Raw genomic sequence first — 18,148 nt, 5'->3', positions numbered from 1 at the left:
TGGATGAGGTTAGGGGCAACGGGTAACTCACACAACTGATCTCTCGTTGACTCTTTACACTGGATTCTATATATCATCTCTTAGAATCACATAAGCACCTTATGCGACTGGTAGCACCTCACTATGATGTTGTAATGTTGATATGTGTATGCTTTTTCTTTCTTTTCCTTTCCTGTGACTGAGCTTGTTTGTCTTCGTTTTTTGTTGTTCTTGTGTGTCTTTATTGCATAAAAAGAAAAAAGAAAAAACATCTCCAGAGAGATACAGCAGTGTTTGTTTGAAGCTGCACTAGGTCATTGCCTCTATTTCCGTGACGTCAGCAGCCCCAGCCAGCAGCAAGAGGCAACGGGTTGAGGTTTAAAGACTTCAATACCCACAAGTCCTCCTGTGCAGTGAGGTCAGCAAACGTCTCACAGCTCACTCATGTTTACCACCGCGGCCGGTCTCTGTGATGCTTTATATATAAGAGGCAAGAGAGGAAAAGATCTAACGCTGCAGTGCTGCACATTTTATAATTGATTCATCATTTAGACACATTTTTAAGGGGGGGGACAAATCATCTTGTTTCAGCTATTTAAATGTAAATATTTTCTGGGTTCTTTACTCTGTATCACAGCAAACTGATTATCTTTGGGTTGTGGACTGTTGGTCAGGACAAAAGAAGACGTTTGAGGATGTCATCTTGGGCTTTGGGGGAAAAGTGATTGATATTTTCCGTTGTTTTGTAACATTTTACAGACCAGTACCTCAAACTTGGGTACGCATACGCCTAGGGGTACGTGGGGGTATTACAGGGGGTACTTGAGAGAAAGGGGGAAATGGAAAACGTAATAATAAATCATGAAAATCAATGAAACGTTCAAATAAATCTGCTCAGGAGGCACTAATTACAACTTTTTCACTCCATTTCTTATTTTGTAATGTTATATTATTCAAAAGGTGAGTTATCATTCATTCATTACATCATATGCCGTTTTCTAAGCAAAATATTGTAGTTAGGTAAAGGGAGTACTTGGATTCAGAAATCAGGGAAAGGGGGTACTTGGATTTAGAAATCAGGGAAAGGGGGTACTGAACAGTTATAGACCACACGACTAATCGATTAGTCGAGAAAATAATCGACAGGTTAATCGATAATGAAAATAATCGTCATCAGCCCTAGAGTCCAGCTTTGTATTTGGGTCTTCTCTCTTCTCCTCACTTCTTGTGGGAAGGGGAGATTTCATTCAATTACATTTGGGCAAAGGGGGTGAATCTATTGAGTCTCAGTCTTGTATTTTTACATAAAAATCTTGTCTATTCTCTCTCCAGATAACAAAACTGTTTTATAGACGTTTACATCACACTGTCTGAATGCAATTTAGATGCCTTTACCATGTGGCCTACACACTTTTACAATCTGCTCAGTTCTAAACCATGTAGAGCTATCATTTCACTTTCCATAGAAAGATTTCAACAAGTTACTGTTACACAAAAGCTGGTATGGTGAAATCTTTTAGGGGTCAGTTTGATTACAAACGTGCTTCCCACTCTCTACCAGGACACAAGCTATGCAGTTTCACACGTCTGTTTGAACATCAGCATTATTAAACACAGAGTCGAACAGTCACATTAGGAAAGCATGCTGGCCAAGCAGCACACAATTGTGAAATAGCAGAAATGAAACCCTGATGGGTTTTGGTGATACAGACTTTGTCCAGGAGGCCTTTTCACCCTGACAAGAGAAACAGTTCTGATGGGTTTTGGTGATACAGACTTTGGGCCCTATCTTCGTACAGGCGATATCCCCTATTTACGCTTGCGCACCTGTTTGCGCGTGCCTTAAAGCAGGGAAGATACCGGTCTGCATTGCGCATTTGTCCAGGTGTTATGCAGAGTTTTGCACCCCCGCCCGGCAGCAAAAAAAAGCATCCCCACCTCACGGGAGCATAATTGTAATGATTTATACAGAAACATAACTGTTTAAAAATGATATAATTGTTTGGGTAGATGTGACCTCCCTGTTTTTAAGTTAAAACAGCCCCAAAATCTTGTGAGGATGCAATACTTGTGGGGGAACATAATTTATCACAACAACGGGCACAATCGCAGATTAGAGGCGTGCCAAATCATTTATGCACGGCGCAAACGGGATTTGGGCGGTGTTAACGGCGTGGCCTGGCAATGCCTGGGCGTTACATCAATCAGATTCCGGTCTCACAGTCCATGTAATACAATTTGCGTGAGGCATGCTGTACTTCTCCCCATGCGTAATTTGGATACTGTAGGTGTAGGCCTATTGACTGTATATATTATCCCTATCTCATAACGACACCATCACATCATATACCTGTTAAAAACATCTGGGTTTTGATGCAATTCTAGTTATTTTGTTGACTGGGGTGGGACAATAGAAACGTGTTTGCAGCGGATAAACGGCGGAGACAAAAGAAAAGCTTGGAGGATTTACAGTGGACTCTTAAAACTCGACTCGTGCCGAGGCTTGTGCCAGATCAGCTGTGATGCCAACGACCCTCCGGGTTATAGCAGGTGAAGGTGAATAGCCTATTGCAAGTATGCTACAATGTACAAGTTTTCTCAATTAATTTACCATAACCCCTCCTTGCAATGTGATAAAAGTTTCTCACTGAATTATAGTTGGTTGCCTCACCAAATAATCTGCTGGTTACCCAATTTTAGCAGCAGAATTTGATGTCCTGGGGTGGCACATCCGTGCATAATGACGTTTCTGCGCTGCGCGGAGATTATGGTGCGCTCCAAGCGCAGCGGGTGCTTTAGCGGATAAGAGGTCCTTTTCAAAGCGTTTAGCGCAAAGTAATTGCGCTCTGCTGACGATAGGATAATGCCATCTATCCCCACATTTTAGCACTGAAATGCCTGCTTTGGCATGTAAAGCCCCCAATTTGCATTGCGCACGGCGTTAAATGAGGGCAAACGCTAAATTACCCTGACAAGATAAACAGTTCTGATGGGTTTTGGTGATACAGACTTTGTTCAGGAGGCCTTTTCACCCCGAACCCCAACAAGAGAAACAGTTCTGGGGAATTTGTGTTAATTTGGATGCTCAGTTGTTTGTAAATGTGTTAAAAGTATGTATTTGGATATATTACTTGTCGACTACAGTACAGGTCGTCAGAGGGGCCAATATTGTAATATAATAGTGGCTGACCATTAAAAGGAAACTACCGTAGACTGATCCATGAAAATGAAGCATTTAGCTCCAAAATGAGACAGCTACCATTTGAATAGTCATGCTTATTCTTACAAAACGCTTGATAGCAGAAAATTAAATTCAAATCACATTACTTTAAAAAAATCTTTAATCTGTATCTATCTGTATTTTCTATGTCAGTATCTTATCATATCTTATTTATTTTAGAGTTATTGAACTAATGATAGTGTTAAACAGCATATAGTATCTTATCTTATTGTATCGTATCCTTTTCATCTTTATTTTAGTTTTATTGACCTAATGATGGTGTTTAACTCATTGAGTGCCAGCCACTTTTGGAGAACGGACGCTCCCAGTGCCAGAGTTTCAGAGCGTTTTCAGTGATTTCTCGAGGCCCACAGAATATTGTGTGATATTACTATGTAAACACCGAACACGCACAAAGAACGATGAGACTCTCTTCTATCATCTGCAAAAAAAAGTTTATTGATATCATTTTCCGTTCTTTAGTTATCAGCCGGAGAAGATAGGTTGATTTCAGCAAAAACACACGTTTCAATTTAGAATCTGAGATATTCAGCCTTTTGTGAAAGGAAGCATTTCAAGCACATCATTGACTCTGAAGCTAATATTTTCTGATGTAATGACACCTCAAAAATAATTTCCTTCAATAAAACAGTGAAAACAAAGGAATTTTGTTTGGCCAAATAATATTTTTTAGCTGCAACCAGCAGCGCTGGCCCCTGCGTGCGCAGACCCTACACCTTCTTGCTGGTCTTGATTTACTGCTGGTGGGCATCAGATATTCTAGCTTGTTTGCCTGTCTCTGTGCATCGAGCCTGCTGCCTGGGTCTGTGTTTACTGTCAATGGTTGTATGCTGTAGTGCCCTGCGTGCCCCACCCCCCTCCTCCTCCTCCGTGGGAGTGTCTCTGGGGCTCTGCTGCGAGTGCGTTTGCTCTGCGTTTGCTCTGCACTGAAAAGTGCGCTGCACCCCGCTTTTTCACAGCCTGTCGCTGGCTCCCAGCTGAGAATAATGTAACTTTTCAGAAAGACGCTGGTGTCGGCAACTAAATCATATGGAGGGGCTATCGCAGCGGAGACGGAGAGGCTCAATTGTGGCAGCAGATTGACTGCTGTTCACAGGCACAGCTAACGTTATGCTTCATGCATATCGATGCGATTTCCGTTTCCACATGACTTCTTCTCTCTTTTTTCCTCGCCTTTCTCTAATCTGGAGAGCACTGTCGCCACCTAATGGGTCCCTAAAATAGCTTTTACACATTCAACATCCACCATACTTTCACAGGAGATGGATCTGGCTTTGATCCACGTCCCACCGTCAAAAAACGCAATTGACGAACATACTCGTCCTTGGCACTCTACGTTACTAAACGAATTGACGAACATACTCGTCCTTGGCACTCAATGAGTTAACAGCATAGCATTTTGGGAAAAAAGTCTTCAAATGTTCTGTCAAAGCCAATGGTTTTCACACAGACTCTCTAGTCCTGTTCCAGGGTAGAGTGAGGTAGTGTCTGCAACTGGTTTGATCGTTCCCTGTCTAGTTCACTATATGATAAACACTACATATAGTTCACTATATGATAAACACTACATAGGGAATAGTGAGTGAGTGAATGAGTGAACCATTCCAAACACGGCTTCTGTGTCGCCGTCGTTCTCCTCACCTCCATGTTGTTGAGGACTTTGAGGAAGGTGAAGGCCATGCCGCCTCCGATGATCATCTCATTGACCTGGTCCAACATGTTGTTGATCAGCTGGATCTTATCTTTCACCTTCGCCCTGAAACACGGGGGAGGGGAAAGAGAGGGGCAGAGAGAGAGAGAACGGGGAGGGCAGAGAGAGAGAGATATTGAGTCAGTATACACTAGAACACTAGAAAGGCTCCTAAAATAACAGATATATAACTTTGTAGAAAGGGGGTTAGACTGGTGTATCAGTTTACAGAAATTGGCCTTTCAAATATAGAAAATGTAGATAATGGCAGCCATTATCTACGGTACATTTTCTATATTGCTTTGCTTGTGTAACATTAGCTTGACTGATTGCTTAAAGGGATAGTTTGGTTGGTTTGAAGTGGGGTCCTATCAGCTAGTTGCATACACTAACTGAAATAGGTAAAGCGTTCTGGACGCTGAGCGCACCGTGTATCGAGACCCGGCACTCTGAAGCAGCAGCCTCCAGAGCTGTCTCTCTAGTACAGGGGGCCAGGAACTAAAACGTAATTTAGCCACCTAAAACAACGGCCACCTAAACAAATCAATATCAGTACGCTCTATTTTGACAATTTTCAGTGCTTTACTTTACCGTCAAACAGCCCTCTCATTCGGCACTACATTTCCTCCCAACCGTAGGACTACCGTATTCCTCCGCTAAACGCCTGCACAGAGCACAGAGCCGCGGCACTTGGGCAGACAGACAGTCACACAGGGATGGAAGTTCTCACATACAATTGATCGGTTTCACTGCTGTCTACTGACTGCAGCCTTCCATCCAGTGATTGGCTTATCACTGCCCACTAATGGTCAATGTCCTTTGTTTCAGTGGAGGCCAAACTGCTGAACGGTGCAGAAAACTGAGGCTCAACTGGTGAATTGGAGGGCTGTGATTGGCTGTGGCGTTCGGCTGGACGCTGAGCGGAGGTGACAGTTGCACAATGAGGCCGGGCTGAAACGGACTCTGACACGGGGACAACGTCCACACGAGGCCCACGGCAGCTTGTGTGCAGAGCAGCTCAGTCTCAGGTTTCCACTGGATTCATTCAATGATTGATTACTCGTTGACTTTGGCAACATCATGCATTACTTAACTTGAAAAAAACTTGTCTTTATAATACTGGATGTCTTTGAACTTTAAATATAATTGAACTGAAAAATAAATAAATACATGCAAAAAAGAAGAAGGAAAAAAGAGATGGATAAATAAACAGCCCAAGTACAATAGTATATAAGAAATAGTTGTTTATGTCAATAATCTTGTTTTCTTTAGTGATGTCATCAGTCTGAGGCACACGAGAGCAGTGACAGTGGCTAGCTGACTACACAGTAAGTGTTGAGCCGTGACCGTTGCTAAATAGTGACTACACAGTAAGTGTTGAGCTGTGACAGTGGCTAGCTGACTAGTGACTACACAGTAAGTGTTGAGCTGTGACCGTTGCTAAATACATTACATTACGTTACGTCATTTGGCAGACGCTTTTATCCAAAGCGACTTACAATAACACATTTTTTGTCCGCAATAGAGCAATCAACTATGGAGCACAGTCTATGACAACTACAACTTCTGAAGGAACAGTGGTACAAGTTTAGGTTAGTGGTACAAGTTTAGGTTAGTATCATTTTTTTTTTTTTTTTTTTTTTATAAATAAAGAGAGAGAACAAAGTTAGATCAAGAAGGGCCCAGATGGAGCCTGAAAAGGTGAGTCTTTAGTCTTTTCCGAAAGATCGGCAGTGATTCAGCCGTCCTGACCGAAGGTGGAAGCTCGTTCCACCATTGAGGTGCCAGGGACGAGAAGAGTCGAGATCGGGATGAGCGACTTTTGAGCCCCCGTAGCGAAGGAGGGGCGAGGCGACCTGCACTGGTGGAGGAGCGAAGGGAGCGCTGGGAGGTTTGGAACCTGACCATAGATTGCAGGTACAGGGGAGCTGACTGGTGTACTGCCCTGTAGGCCAGTACCAGTGTCTTGAATTTGATGCGGGCCGAGATGGGAAGCCAGTGGAGCTCCTGGAAGAGGGGAGTGACGTGAGAGAATTTGGGTTGGTTGAATACCAGACGGGCTGCAGCGTTCTGAATGAGCTGGAGCGGTCGGATGTCGGTGGCAGGTAGGCCGGCCAGGAGCACGTTGCAGTAGTCCAGGCGGGAGGAGACAAGAGACTGGACCAGGAGTTGAGTCGCTTCTCTTGTGAGAAAGGGACGGATTTTGCGGATGTTGTAGAGAGAGAACCTACAGGAGCATGCTGTAGCAGCACAAATAGTAACTACACAGTAAGTGTTGAGCTGTGACAGTGGCTAGCTGACTAGTGACTACACAGTAAGTGTTGAGCCGTGACAGTGGCTAGCTGACTAGTGACTACACAGTAAGTGTTGAGCCGTGACCGTTGCTAAATAGTGACTACACAGTAAGTGTTGAGCCGTGACCGTTGCTAAATAGTGACTAGGGATGTTCATTTTGAAAATTTTCCAAAATCGGTAATCGGTGAAAATTAACGATCAATTATCGATTATCGATCATATTAATACTTAGAAAATTTTCAATTTTCAATTTTCATTTTTTTTTTTACAAAATGAATGCCTATGGCAGAAAATACGAAAGACAACGTGTTCTCCTCAATGAACTCTTTATTTCAATGTGTCTCCTCTCCAACACTGCTGTCCCCGGCGCATGCCGGTGTGAATTTCCCATGTTTAAAACAGTTTTGTTGGCACAAAGGTCCGTGCCCAGCCAGAAAACTAGAGACTATATGAAGCTCCACCTCACGTTAGTCGGCTGTGCAATGGAGTGGGGCGAGGAGGAACGAATTCCACAGAAACCTAGTCCAATTTTTTTTTTTTTTTTTTAATAATTAAAAAATCGATCCAAATGCCACAGGATCGATTCCAATCCTTAACGATCAATTATCGATTTTCGATAATTGATGAACATCCCTAATAGTGACTACACAGTAAGTGTTGAGCTGTGACAGTGGCTAGCGGACTAGTGACTACACAGTAAGTGTTGAGCCGTGACCGTTGCTAAATAGTGACTACACAGTAAGTGTTGAGCCGTGACCGTTGCTAAATAGTGACTACACAGTAAGTGTTGAGCTGTGACAGTGGCTAGCGGACTAGTGACTACACAGTAAGTGTTGAGCCGTGACAGTGGCTAGCTGACTAGTGACTACACAGTAAGTGTTGAGCTGTGGCAGTGGCTAGCTGACTAGTGACTACACAGTAAGTGTTGAGCTGTGACAGTGGCTAGCTGACTACACAGTAAGTGTTGAGCTGTGACAGTGGCTAGCTGACTAGTGACTACATAGTAAGTGTTGAGCTGTGACAGTGGCTAGCTGACTACACAGTAAGTGTTGAGCTGTGACAGTGGCTAGCTGACTAGTGACTACATAGTAAGTGTTGAGCTGTGACAGTGGCTAGCTGACTAGTGACTACACAGTAAGTGTTGAGCTGTGACAGTGGCTAGCTGACTAGTGACTACACAGTAAGTGTTGAGCTGTGACAGTGGCTAGTTGACTAGTGACTACACAGTAAGTGTTGAGCTGTGACAGTGGCTAGCTGACTACACAGTAAGTGTTGAGCTGTGACAGTGGCTAGCTGACTACACAGTAAGTGTTGAGCTGTGACAGTGGCTAGCTGACTAGTGACTACACAGTAAGTGTTGAGCTGTGGCAGTGGCTAGCTGACTAGTGACTACACAGTAAGTGTTGAGCTGTGACAGTGGCTAGCTGACTACACAGTAAGTGTTGAGCTGTGACAGTGGCTAGCTGACTAGTGACTACATAGTAAGTGTTGAGCTGTGACAGTGGCTAGCTGACTACACAGTAAGTGTTGAGCTGTGACAGTGGCTAGCTGACTAGTGACTACATAGTAAGTGTTGAGCTGTGACAGTGGCTAGCTGACTAGTGACTACACAGTAAGTGTTGAGCTGTGACAGTGGCTAGCTGACTAGTGACTACACAGTACGTGTTGAGCTGTGACAGTGGCTAGCTGACTAGTGACTACACAGTAAGTGTTGAGCTGTGACAGTGGCTAGCTGACTACACAGTAAGTGTTGAGCTGTGACAGTGGCTAGCTGACTACACAGTAAGTGTTGAGCTGTGACAGTGGCTAGCTGACTAGTGACTACACAGTAAGTGTTGAGCTGTGACAGTGACTAGTGACTACACAGTAAGTGTTGAGCCGTGACAGTGGCTAGCTGACTAGTGACTACACAGTAAGTGTTGAGCTGTGACAGTGGCTAGCTGACTAGTGACTACACAGTAAGTGTTGAGCTGTGACAGTGACTAGTGACTACACAGTAAGTGTTGAGCTGTGACAGTGGCTAGCTGACTAGTGACTACACAGTAAGTGTTGAGCTGTGACAGTGGCTAGCTGACTACACAGTAAGTGTTGAGCCGTGACAGTGGCTAGCTGACTACACAGTAAGTGTTGAGCCGTGACAGTGGCTAGCTGACTACACAGTAAGTGTTGAGCCGTGACAGTGGCTAGCTGACTACACAGTAAGTGTTGAGCTGTGACAGTGACTAGTGACTACACAGTAAGTGTTAAGCCGTGACAGTGGCTAGCTGACTAGTGACTACACAGTAAGTGTTGAGCTGTGGCAGTGGCTAGCTGACTACACAGTAAGTGTTGAGCCGTGACAGTGGCTAGCTGACTACACAGTAAGTGTTGAGCTGTGACAGTGGCTAGCTGACTACACAGTAACTGTTGAGCTGTGACAGTGGCTAGCTGACTAGTGACTACACAGTAAGTGTTGAGCCGTGACAGTGGCTAGCTGACTAGTGACTACACAGTAAGTGTTGAGCCGTGACAGTGGCTAGCTGACTAGTGACTACACAGTAAGTGTTGAGCTGTGACAGTGACTAGTGACTACACAGTAAGTGTTGAGCTGTGACAGTGGCTAGCTGACTAGTGACTACACAGTAAGTGTTGAGCTGTGACAGTGGCTAGCTGACTACACAGTAAGTGTTGAGCCGTGACAGTGGCTAGCTGACTACACAGTAAGTGTTGAGCCGTGACAGTGGCTAGCTGACTACACAGTAAGTGTTGAGCCGTGACAGTGGCTAGCTGACTACACAGTAAGTGTTGAGCTGTGACAGTGACTAGTGACTACACAGTAAGTGTTAAGCCGTGACAGTGGCTAGCTGACTAGTGACTACACAGTAAGTGTTGAGCTGTGGCAGTGGCTAGCTGACTACACAGTAAGTGTTGAGCCGTGACAGTGGCTAGCTGACTACACAGTAAGTGTTGAGCTGTGACAGTGGCTAGCTGACTACACAGTAACTGTTGAGCTGTGACAGTGGCTAGCTGACTAGTGACTACACAGTAAGTGTTGAGCCGTGACAGTGGCTAGCTGACTAGTGACTACACAGTAAGTGTTGAGCTGTGACAGTGGCTAGCTGACTAGTGACTACACAGTAAGTGTTGAGCTGTGACAGTGGCTAGCTGACTACACAGTAAGTGTTGAGCCGTGACAGTGGCTAGCTGACTAGTGACTACACAGTAAGTGTTGAGCTGTGACAGTGGCTAGCTGACTAGTGAATACACAGTAAGTGTTGAGCTGTGACAGTGGCTAGCTGACTACACAGTAAGTGTTGAGCTGTGACAGTGGCTAGCTGACTAGTGACTACACAGTAAGTGTTGAGCCGTGACAGTGGCTAGCTGACTAGTGACTACACAGTAAGTGTTGAGCTGTGACAGTGGCTAGCTGACTACACAGTAAGTGTTGAGCTGTGACAGTGTCTAGAAGTAAGCAGAGTACTGTCACACCACAGATGATATAAGAAGCTTATGGTCTCTATTCCTGGACCGGACGGCCACCTGGGTCATTTAAAGACCGGCCCAGTGTGATGACTCCTCCACAGCAGGAGAGGATGTCAGGATGAGAAGATGTGAGGAAATTGAGCCTCAGGGCGGTGGTAGGAGGCTCAGGACACCATGATTATACTACTTCACCTCACAACTAGACTTTTAAAATCAAGTGGTACCTAAATGATGGCTGGTTACCTGCCAAAGTGCAGCTAGTATGTACTCCACCTTAAATCATTTATTAGCATTGGTTTAAATGCATAGCTTTAGTGCTGCATGGTGTACTCTAGAGTGGGGTCGCCTGGAATTCAAATAGGGTTGCCTGTTTTTTTTTGTTTTTACACCACACACAATTTAAAACTAGCAAAGATTATTAGGTTCACTTGAAAAAAGAAATGTTTTAGTTCAGAGTTTAAAGGTCCCAATTCGTGCAGCTGTAACCTCTTAAAAACGTGTGTCTCTGGTCCATAAAACATGATTCTGGATTAATTTGTCGAAAATATAGCAAACCCGTTTGCTGTGACGGAGTTCTCACTTCCTCATCTCGTCGCTTCCCAAGAATGGTCTGTTTCTATAATATATTCAGAACTAACAGTTCCCATTGGCCGCTGAGGGAGAGCCCGCCCCAGGCTCCCAGCAGCCAATCAGATTAGCGTCTGTGGACCAGCATGCTAGGTTGCGAGCTATCGCTAACTTAACGGTTGCAACGCTAAAGAGGACATCTCAAAATGCCTAGACTTACCGAATGCACCTCCGCAGTTGCTGGATCACGTACAGTTGGCGTCGCTCCAGCTAGAAGTGTTAATTTTGTGGCTATAGACAAAATGGTGCAAGTAGCTTGTGTGAGAGAGACCCGCGCAGTATGCTTGAGGACCATCGTGACGTCCCAATACCCCGTCTGGGGAACAGAGCGTTAGGGGGCGTGGCTTGAAGGAGACTGCAGGGGGAAGCTGGATAGGGACAAATCCAACTGTGGCAGTTCTGAGCTTGTGACCACTCATTACAGGGAGGGATGACAGCAGTATATATGCATTTACAAGTAAAAACAGCTTTTGCACGGAATGGGACCTTTAAAGTGAAAAGTGATCATCTCTAAGATTTCAGTTTTGTTCTCTTGGGTAACACCTATGGCGATGAATGGTAATTGCAGGTGAGATCCAAACTGTCAATGGGCTCACTATCAGATAAATAGTGACTTTATTTTTATTTTTTAGATGAAAATGTTTGAGATTATAACTTTAAATCAGGATTCTGAGAATAAAGGCTGAATTCTGAAAACAGTCAGAATTTTTGATTAAAGTCAGAATTCCCCCCACCCCCCCGGATTTTTCTATCGCATTTTTATCCCCCATTAGTGCTAATTTCAATTTATTTATCTTCACCAGTAGGACATAGCACGTGGGAGGATCACGCTATTTCAACAAGTTCCCCTCCCTCCGAACATGCGCCCTTAACGACCAGAGGAGGCACCACATCAGCGACCAAGATATTGCATGTTTTGGTGTGGGGTTCCTATATGAGGGAAACCCCCAGGGGGCATGGGGAGAACATGCAAACTCCACACAGAAAGGCCCTTTTGACGACCCCACCCGGGCAGTGGGCTATCGAGGACATGCGGACGGGCACGCACTCCTTCAGCACTCACAGCATCCCAGGTGGGAATCGAACCCAGGACCTTCTAGCTGTGAGGCGACAGTTCTACCACTGAGCCACCATGCCCCCCTAAAGTCAGAATTCTGAGGGGAAAACGAAGCATACATGTGACATCGCTGATGATGTCACTGATGATATTATCGATGGTGTACCGGAATTTGAATGTCTAGGGTCCGTAGATTTTTGTGATGTCAAAATCGGGTCACGAGCCAAAAAAGGTTGCCTGCTCTAGATTATGTTCCAGGGGCCCTTCAAGTCGTCTAAACTCCAGCAACATTTGTGGTATATAGAACAACTTTATTGTTAGACCAACACGTTTTGACTCAATGCGTTGGTCTAACAAGTCTACCTACCCTCTTCGAGACTATGCCGACATCTCTAAATGTCTGTGCTGATGATTTACTGAAGAGAAATGCAATATGTGGAAGGTTACAGGAGAAACCAGCTGCTCTTACCCTCCCAGGATGGCGAGGAACGGCCTCTGAGGTTTCTCCAGAGCCATGGCAAAGTAGTCCAGCTCCTTCTTCATCAGGAAGCCAGCCGCCTTCTGGGGCAGATTCACTCCCACCATGGAGCTGGGACAGGGTGAGAGGGATAGGGTTAGGGTTAGGGAAGCCAGCCACCTTCTGGGGGAGATTCACTCCCACCATGGAGCTGGGACAGGGTGAGAGGGATAGGGTTAGGGTTAGGGAAGCCAGCCACCTTCTGGGGCAGATTCACTCCCACCATGTAGCTGGGACAGGGTGAGAGGGATAGGGTTAGGGTTAGGGAAGCCAGCCACCTTCTGGGGCAGATTCACTCCCACCATGGAGCTGGGACAGGGTGAGAGGGATAGGGTTAGGGAAGCCAGCCACCTTCTGGGGGAGATTCACTCCCACCATGGAGCTGGGACAGGGTGAGAGGGATAGGGTTAGGGAAGCCAGCCACCTTCTGGGGGAGATTCACTCCCACCATGGAGCTGGGACAGGGTGAGAGGGATAGGGTTAGGGAAGCCAGGAGATTCACTCCCACCATGGAGCTGGGACAGGGTGAGAGGGATAGGGTTAGGGTGAGGGAAGCCAGCCACCTTCTGGGGCAGATTCACTCCCACCATGGAGCTAACAAGCTAACCCGTTAGCTACACAAGATAACGCAGCTCTATGGCAATGAATAACGGCACAAGATGCTTCCACTCAACTTTGCTGAATGCAAAGGCTTCCGAAAGTTAAATGGACTATATTTAGCCTTAATACATGGCGCTGGGGTGAGTTGTTGATGTTTTCTGATGTGCAATGTTCATAAACAGAGCAAGATGTTGTGAATATTGACGATTATGACAAACGTAATTAACGGTTTCAAATGGCTCTTAAATACACAGACTATTTTTTCTATACATTTTAACCTTATAGATTAAATTGGGCTCAGTTTTGGCTGTTTTCAGGGTGTTTTCTTACTTAACACATTGAGTGCCAAGGACGTCTGTGCACGTCCTAAAAAAAAGTAACGAGGAGTGCCAAGGACGTCTGTGGACGTCCTAAAATCATAATTCATATTATTCCATAATTCTGCTGTTTAAGGTCGTACCCAGCCAGTGAGCATGAATCCCTTCAAGGGATCACACGGCGCCACCTTAAACATCTACACGGGAGCTGCGCCACCCACCTCAGATCCTTTACTTTGTGCAGGAGAAAGCGGAAAAAGCCGTGATCAAAGGGGAAACCGATGCATGCTGCAGCCAGAGCCATATAGATTGCTCTGTCTGCAGCTGACAGTTGGCTGCATCCGCGCCCACAACTGAGCTCTTCTGCTTCTGTCTATCTGTCTGCATATAGTTTCTCCACACGATTCCCTGCCAGAAAGGCAGCACCCGAAGCCGAACGGCCAAACCTTTTCCTTCAGTCCCGTAACTCCCGTTTGCCATTTCCTTGTTGCGCTGGGATCCACCCGGGGCAAAAACGGAGGAAGCGAAAACAGACTGTGTGCGTGTGGGGAGGAGCCCGCAGCTCAGGGGGGGGGGAGGGGGTGGGGCACGCAGGCTGCACAGAACCACACCACGCCACCACATCAGAAAACACCAGCCAGAGTCAGTGAATGTGCTTGAAATTAGAGTGCAAAAAGTATTCATAAAAGTGACTTTATCTTGAAAAGTAAAAAAAAAAAGCAGAAAACCCTTGAAAGTGCTCTTCTTTCAGAGGCTGTCATTTCATAATGGAACTGTCTAGAAACAAAATTTCTTCTTTGGAAGAAGCAGGAGTGTCCAATGTTTCATTAGAGTCCAGCCCTGTCAATATAGCCCTAATAGAAAAAATTCTATAGCTGTTTTCAACTGAATGGAAGTGAATCTGGCACAGGCTCCAGACAATTTTACTGAAGCGCTGTGGCACTCAATGTGTTAAAGACTAGTCGACTAGTCGCCATTAAAATTTATGTTTAAACTTTGGGGAAATTAGTCGCTACCGGCATCCCTAGCACCAGATGTTTCAGTTAAATGTTTAAATAGTGCCAGATAACAGGCTGCTGTTTCAGTTCAACTTTTAAATAGTGCCAGATAACAGACTGCTGTTTCAGTTCAACTTTTAAATAGTGCCAGATAACAGGCTGCTGTTTCAGTTCAACTTTTAAACAGTGCCAGATAACAGGCTGCTGTTTCAGTTCAACTTTTAAATAGTGCCAGATAACAGGCTGCTGTTTCAGTTCAACTTTTAAACAGTGCCAGATAACAGGCTGCTGTTTCAGTTCAACTTTTAAACAGTGCCAGATAACAGGCTGCTGTTTCAGTTCAACTTTTCAGTGCCAAATAACAGCCTGCTGTTTCAGTTAAACTTTTAAATAGCACCAGATAACAGGCTGTTCAATTATCCATTATCCATTATGGAAGACTGCATTGCAGTGGGGTGATGCAGTTCCTAAACTTGCTGGGCTGACTGACCCGTCCCATTGTGTGTCCTGCCCACTTGGTCATTGTGAATGGTATTATTATTATCAGGCTTTTTTAACTTTACATTACATTACGTCATTTGGCAGACGCTTTTATCCAAAGCGACTTACAATAACACATTTTTGTCAGCAATAGAGCAATCAACTATGGAGCACAGTCTATGACAACTACACATTCTGAAGGAACAGTGGTACAAGTTTAGTTTAGGTTAGTTGTTTGTTTTTTTTTAGAAAGAGAAAGAAGTTAGATCAAGAAGGGCCCAGATGGAGCCTGAAAAGGTGTGTCTTTAGTCTTTTCCGAAAGATCGGCAGTGATTCAGCTGTTCTGACCGAAGGTGGAAGCTCGTTCCACCACTGCCAGTAACTTAATTGTGCAGATACTTTTTTACTCTTTATTTGCACTTACTGTGATGCATTTGCTGTCTGTTTTTATTAACATGTGTTTGTACGTGAATGTTTTTATGGCTGCACTATGGGTGTAAGCCCAAGACAAATTTCCCACATATGGGACAATAAAGTGACTTTTGACATGTATTGTAAATATCTGCCATCTGGTAAGCCTTGCTTGTTCTACAACACTGTATTGTTAGTAACGTTACTTTTTCTCTCTTTTTTTAACCCCCCCCCATTTTTATCCCCCATTATTGTAATTTGTTTTATTTATTTATCCTGGTTGCTGCTCCACCCTCTGCTGATCTGGGGAGTGCCGAAACTAGCTCCATGCTTCCTCCGAGACATGGGCAGTAGCCAGCCGCTTCTTTTCACCTGACAGGGGAAGCTTCACCGGTAGGACATAGCACGTGGGAGGATCACGTTATTCCAACGAGTTCCCCTCCCTCCGAACAGGCGCCCCGAACGACCAGAGGAGGCACCACTTCAGCTACCAGGATATTGCGTTTTTGGTGAGGGGTTCCTATATGAAGGAAACCTCCAGGAGGCACGGGGAGAACATGCAAACTCCACACAGAAAGGCCCTTTTGACGACCCCACCCGGGCGGTGGGCATTGGGCAATCGAGGACATGCGGACGGGCATGCACTCCTTCAGCACTCACAGCGTCCCAGGTGGGAATCGAACCCAGGACCTTCTAGCTGTGAGGCGAATCCCCCAGTCCTCACCTGTGGCCTCTGTGTGCCGTGCCAAAGGCGTCGTTGACGTAGACATCTCCAAGTTTGGACAGAGACGCCCTGAAGGAGTCGATCTGCGCCTGGGTGGCCTTAGTCTGAGGGGAGAAGAAGAGAGGAAGACAGAGAGATGGAGAGAGTCAGAACACAGGCAAATCAAGTTAAAGGATAGCTTTGGAGAGTTTATATATATGTACAGTATATAATCTGCCAGTAACACACTTTCATCCCACAGCAGTCTAGTGTGTGTAATAGAGGAATTGTGTCATGAGATTAGGCATGGGTCGATTTCCGGTTTTACCGGTTCGGTTCGGTGTACGAGCCCAAACCGGTTTGATCACGTGCGAACCGAAAAAACCTTTTTTTTTTTTTTGCCAGTCTATTAGCCTCTTCTCAAGTTGCACTAGTATGCAAAAGTCTTATTTTGTTTATTATGTTGATGTTTGAAGAAAAGTTAAGCTGAATAGTTATGAGAAATAAATACAGGGTGTGTTTGTTACACAGGTGTCCTGCTTCTTTTTATTCAGTATCATTGCTGGTTGACAATACCAGCTTAGAGGTGTATTATCGCTATCAGGTGGACTGAAGTTGCACTACAGACAGTTATGGGCCACACTCGGGAGCCCTGCTTAACTCATTGAGTGCCAAGGACGAGTATGTTCGTCAATTGGTTTAGTAACGTAGAGTACCAAGGACGAGTATGTTCGTCAATTGCGTTTTTTGACGGTGGGACGTGGATCAAAGCCAGATCCATCTCCTGTAAAATTTTGGGGCATGTTGAATGTGTATAACCTATTTTACCGACCCATTAGGTGGCGACAGTGCTCTCCAGATTACAGAAATGTCCGGAAAACAGCAGGAAAAACCCCCGTGATCAAAGAGAAACCGCTCATGCTGCAGCCAGAGCCATATATGACTGCAGCTGATGTTGGCTGCGAACAGCAGTCAATCCGCGCACACAACTGAGCCCCTCTGCCTCTGTCTGTCTGTCTGCATAGTTTCTTCACACGATTAGCCGCCAGAAAGGCAGCACTCGACGCCGAAGGGCCAAACCTTTCCCTGCAGTCCGGTTTGGCATTTCCGTGTCGCGCTGGGAGCCGGCGCAAAAAAACGGAGCGCTCCGAAAATAGACTGGGTGCGTGTTAGGCTGTGTGTTAGTGTGGGGAGGAGTTTGCAGCTGAGGGGGGGAGAGGGGGGTGGGGCACGCAGGCACCACACAACTACACCACGTCACTACATCAGAAAATATTATCTTCAGACTCAGTGAATGTGCTTGAAATGCTGCATTTCACAAAAGGCGGAATAACTCAGCTTCTAATTTGAAAACTGTCTTTTTGCTCAAAACAGCCTATCTTCTCCGGCTCATAACTAAAGAACGGAAAATGGGATCAATAAACTTTTTTTTGCAGATGATAGAAGAGAGTCTCATCGTTCTTTGTGCGTGTTCGGTGTTTACATAGTAATATCACACAATGTTCTGTGGGCCTCGAGAAATCACTGAAAACGCTCAAACTCTGGCACTGGGAGCGTCCGTTCTCCAAAAGTGGCTGGCACTCAATTTTTTTTTTTTTTTTTTTTTTAATTACAAAAAAAATCGGTATACCGGTTCGATCCGGTTTAGACGGCAATATCAAACCGGTTTTAAAATTTTCAAACCGACCCAGCCCTACATGAGATCAGAGCTCATTTTAATTTATGGACTTTGAAACTTTTACATTTACTCTCAACTCCCTGTGGAGCCACA

At 45.2% G+C, this 18,148-nt stretch overlaps 1 protein-coding gene across 1 annotated transcript in view; it reads right to left on the bottom strand.

The window, feature by feature from the left end:
* Window positions 1–18,148, bottom strand: part of pgk1 (phosphoglycerate kinase 1) — a 58,577-nt gene that overhangs the window by 11,936 nt on the left and 28,493 nt on the right. Inside the window, exons 5-7 of the mRNA XM_083639788.1 lie at window positions 16,399–16,502; window positions 12,821–12,940; window positions 4,862–4,976 (exon numbers count right to left, since the gene is read on the bottom strand). Of these exons, the coding sequence (XP_083495914.1) occupies window positions 4,862–4,976; window positions 12,821–12,940; window positions 16,399–16,502 (339 nt within the window). The remainder of the gene's footprint in view (window positions 1–4,861; window positions 4,977–12,820; window positions 12,941–16,398; window positions 16,503–18,148) is intronic.

This window comes from Poromitra crassiceps, assembly GCF_964638095.1.
Source record: "Poromitra crassiceps genome assembly, chromosome: 1".
NCBI lineage: Eukaryota > Metazoa > Chordata > Actinopteri > Beryciformes > Melamphaidae > Poromitra > Poromitra crassiceps.
The sequence above is the reverse complement of the archived record's forward strand: the minus strand, read 5'-3'. Positions and strand labels throughout refer to the sequence as shown.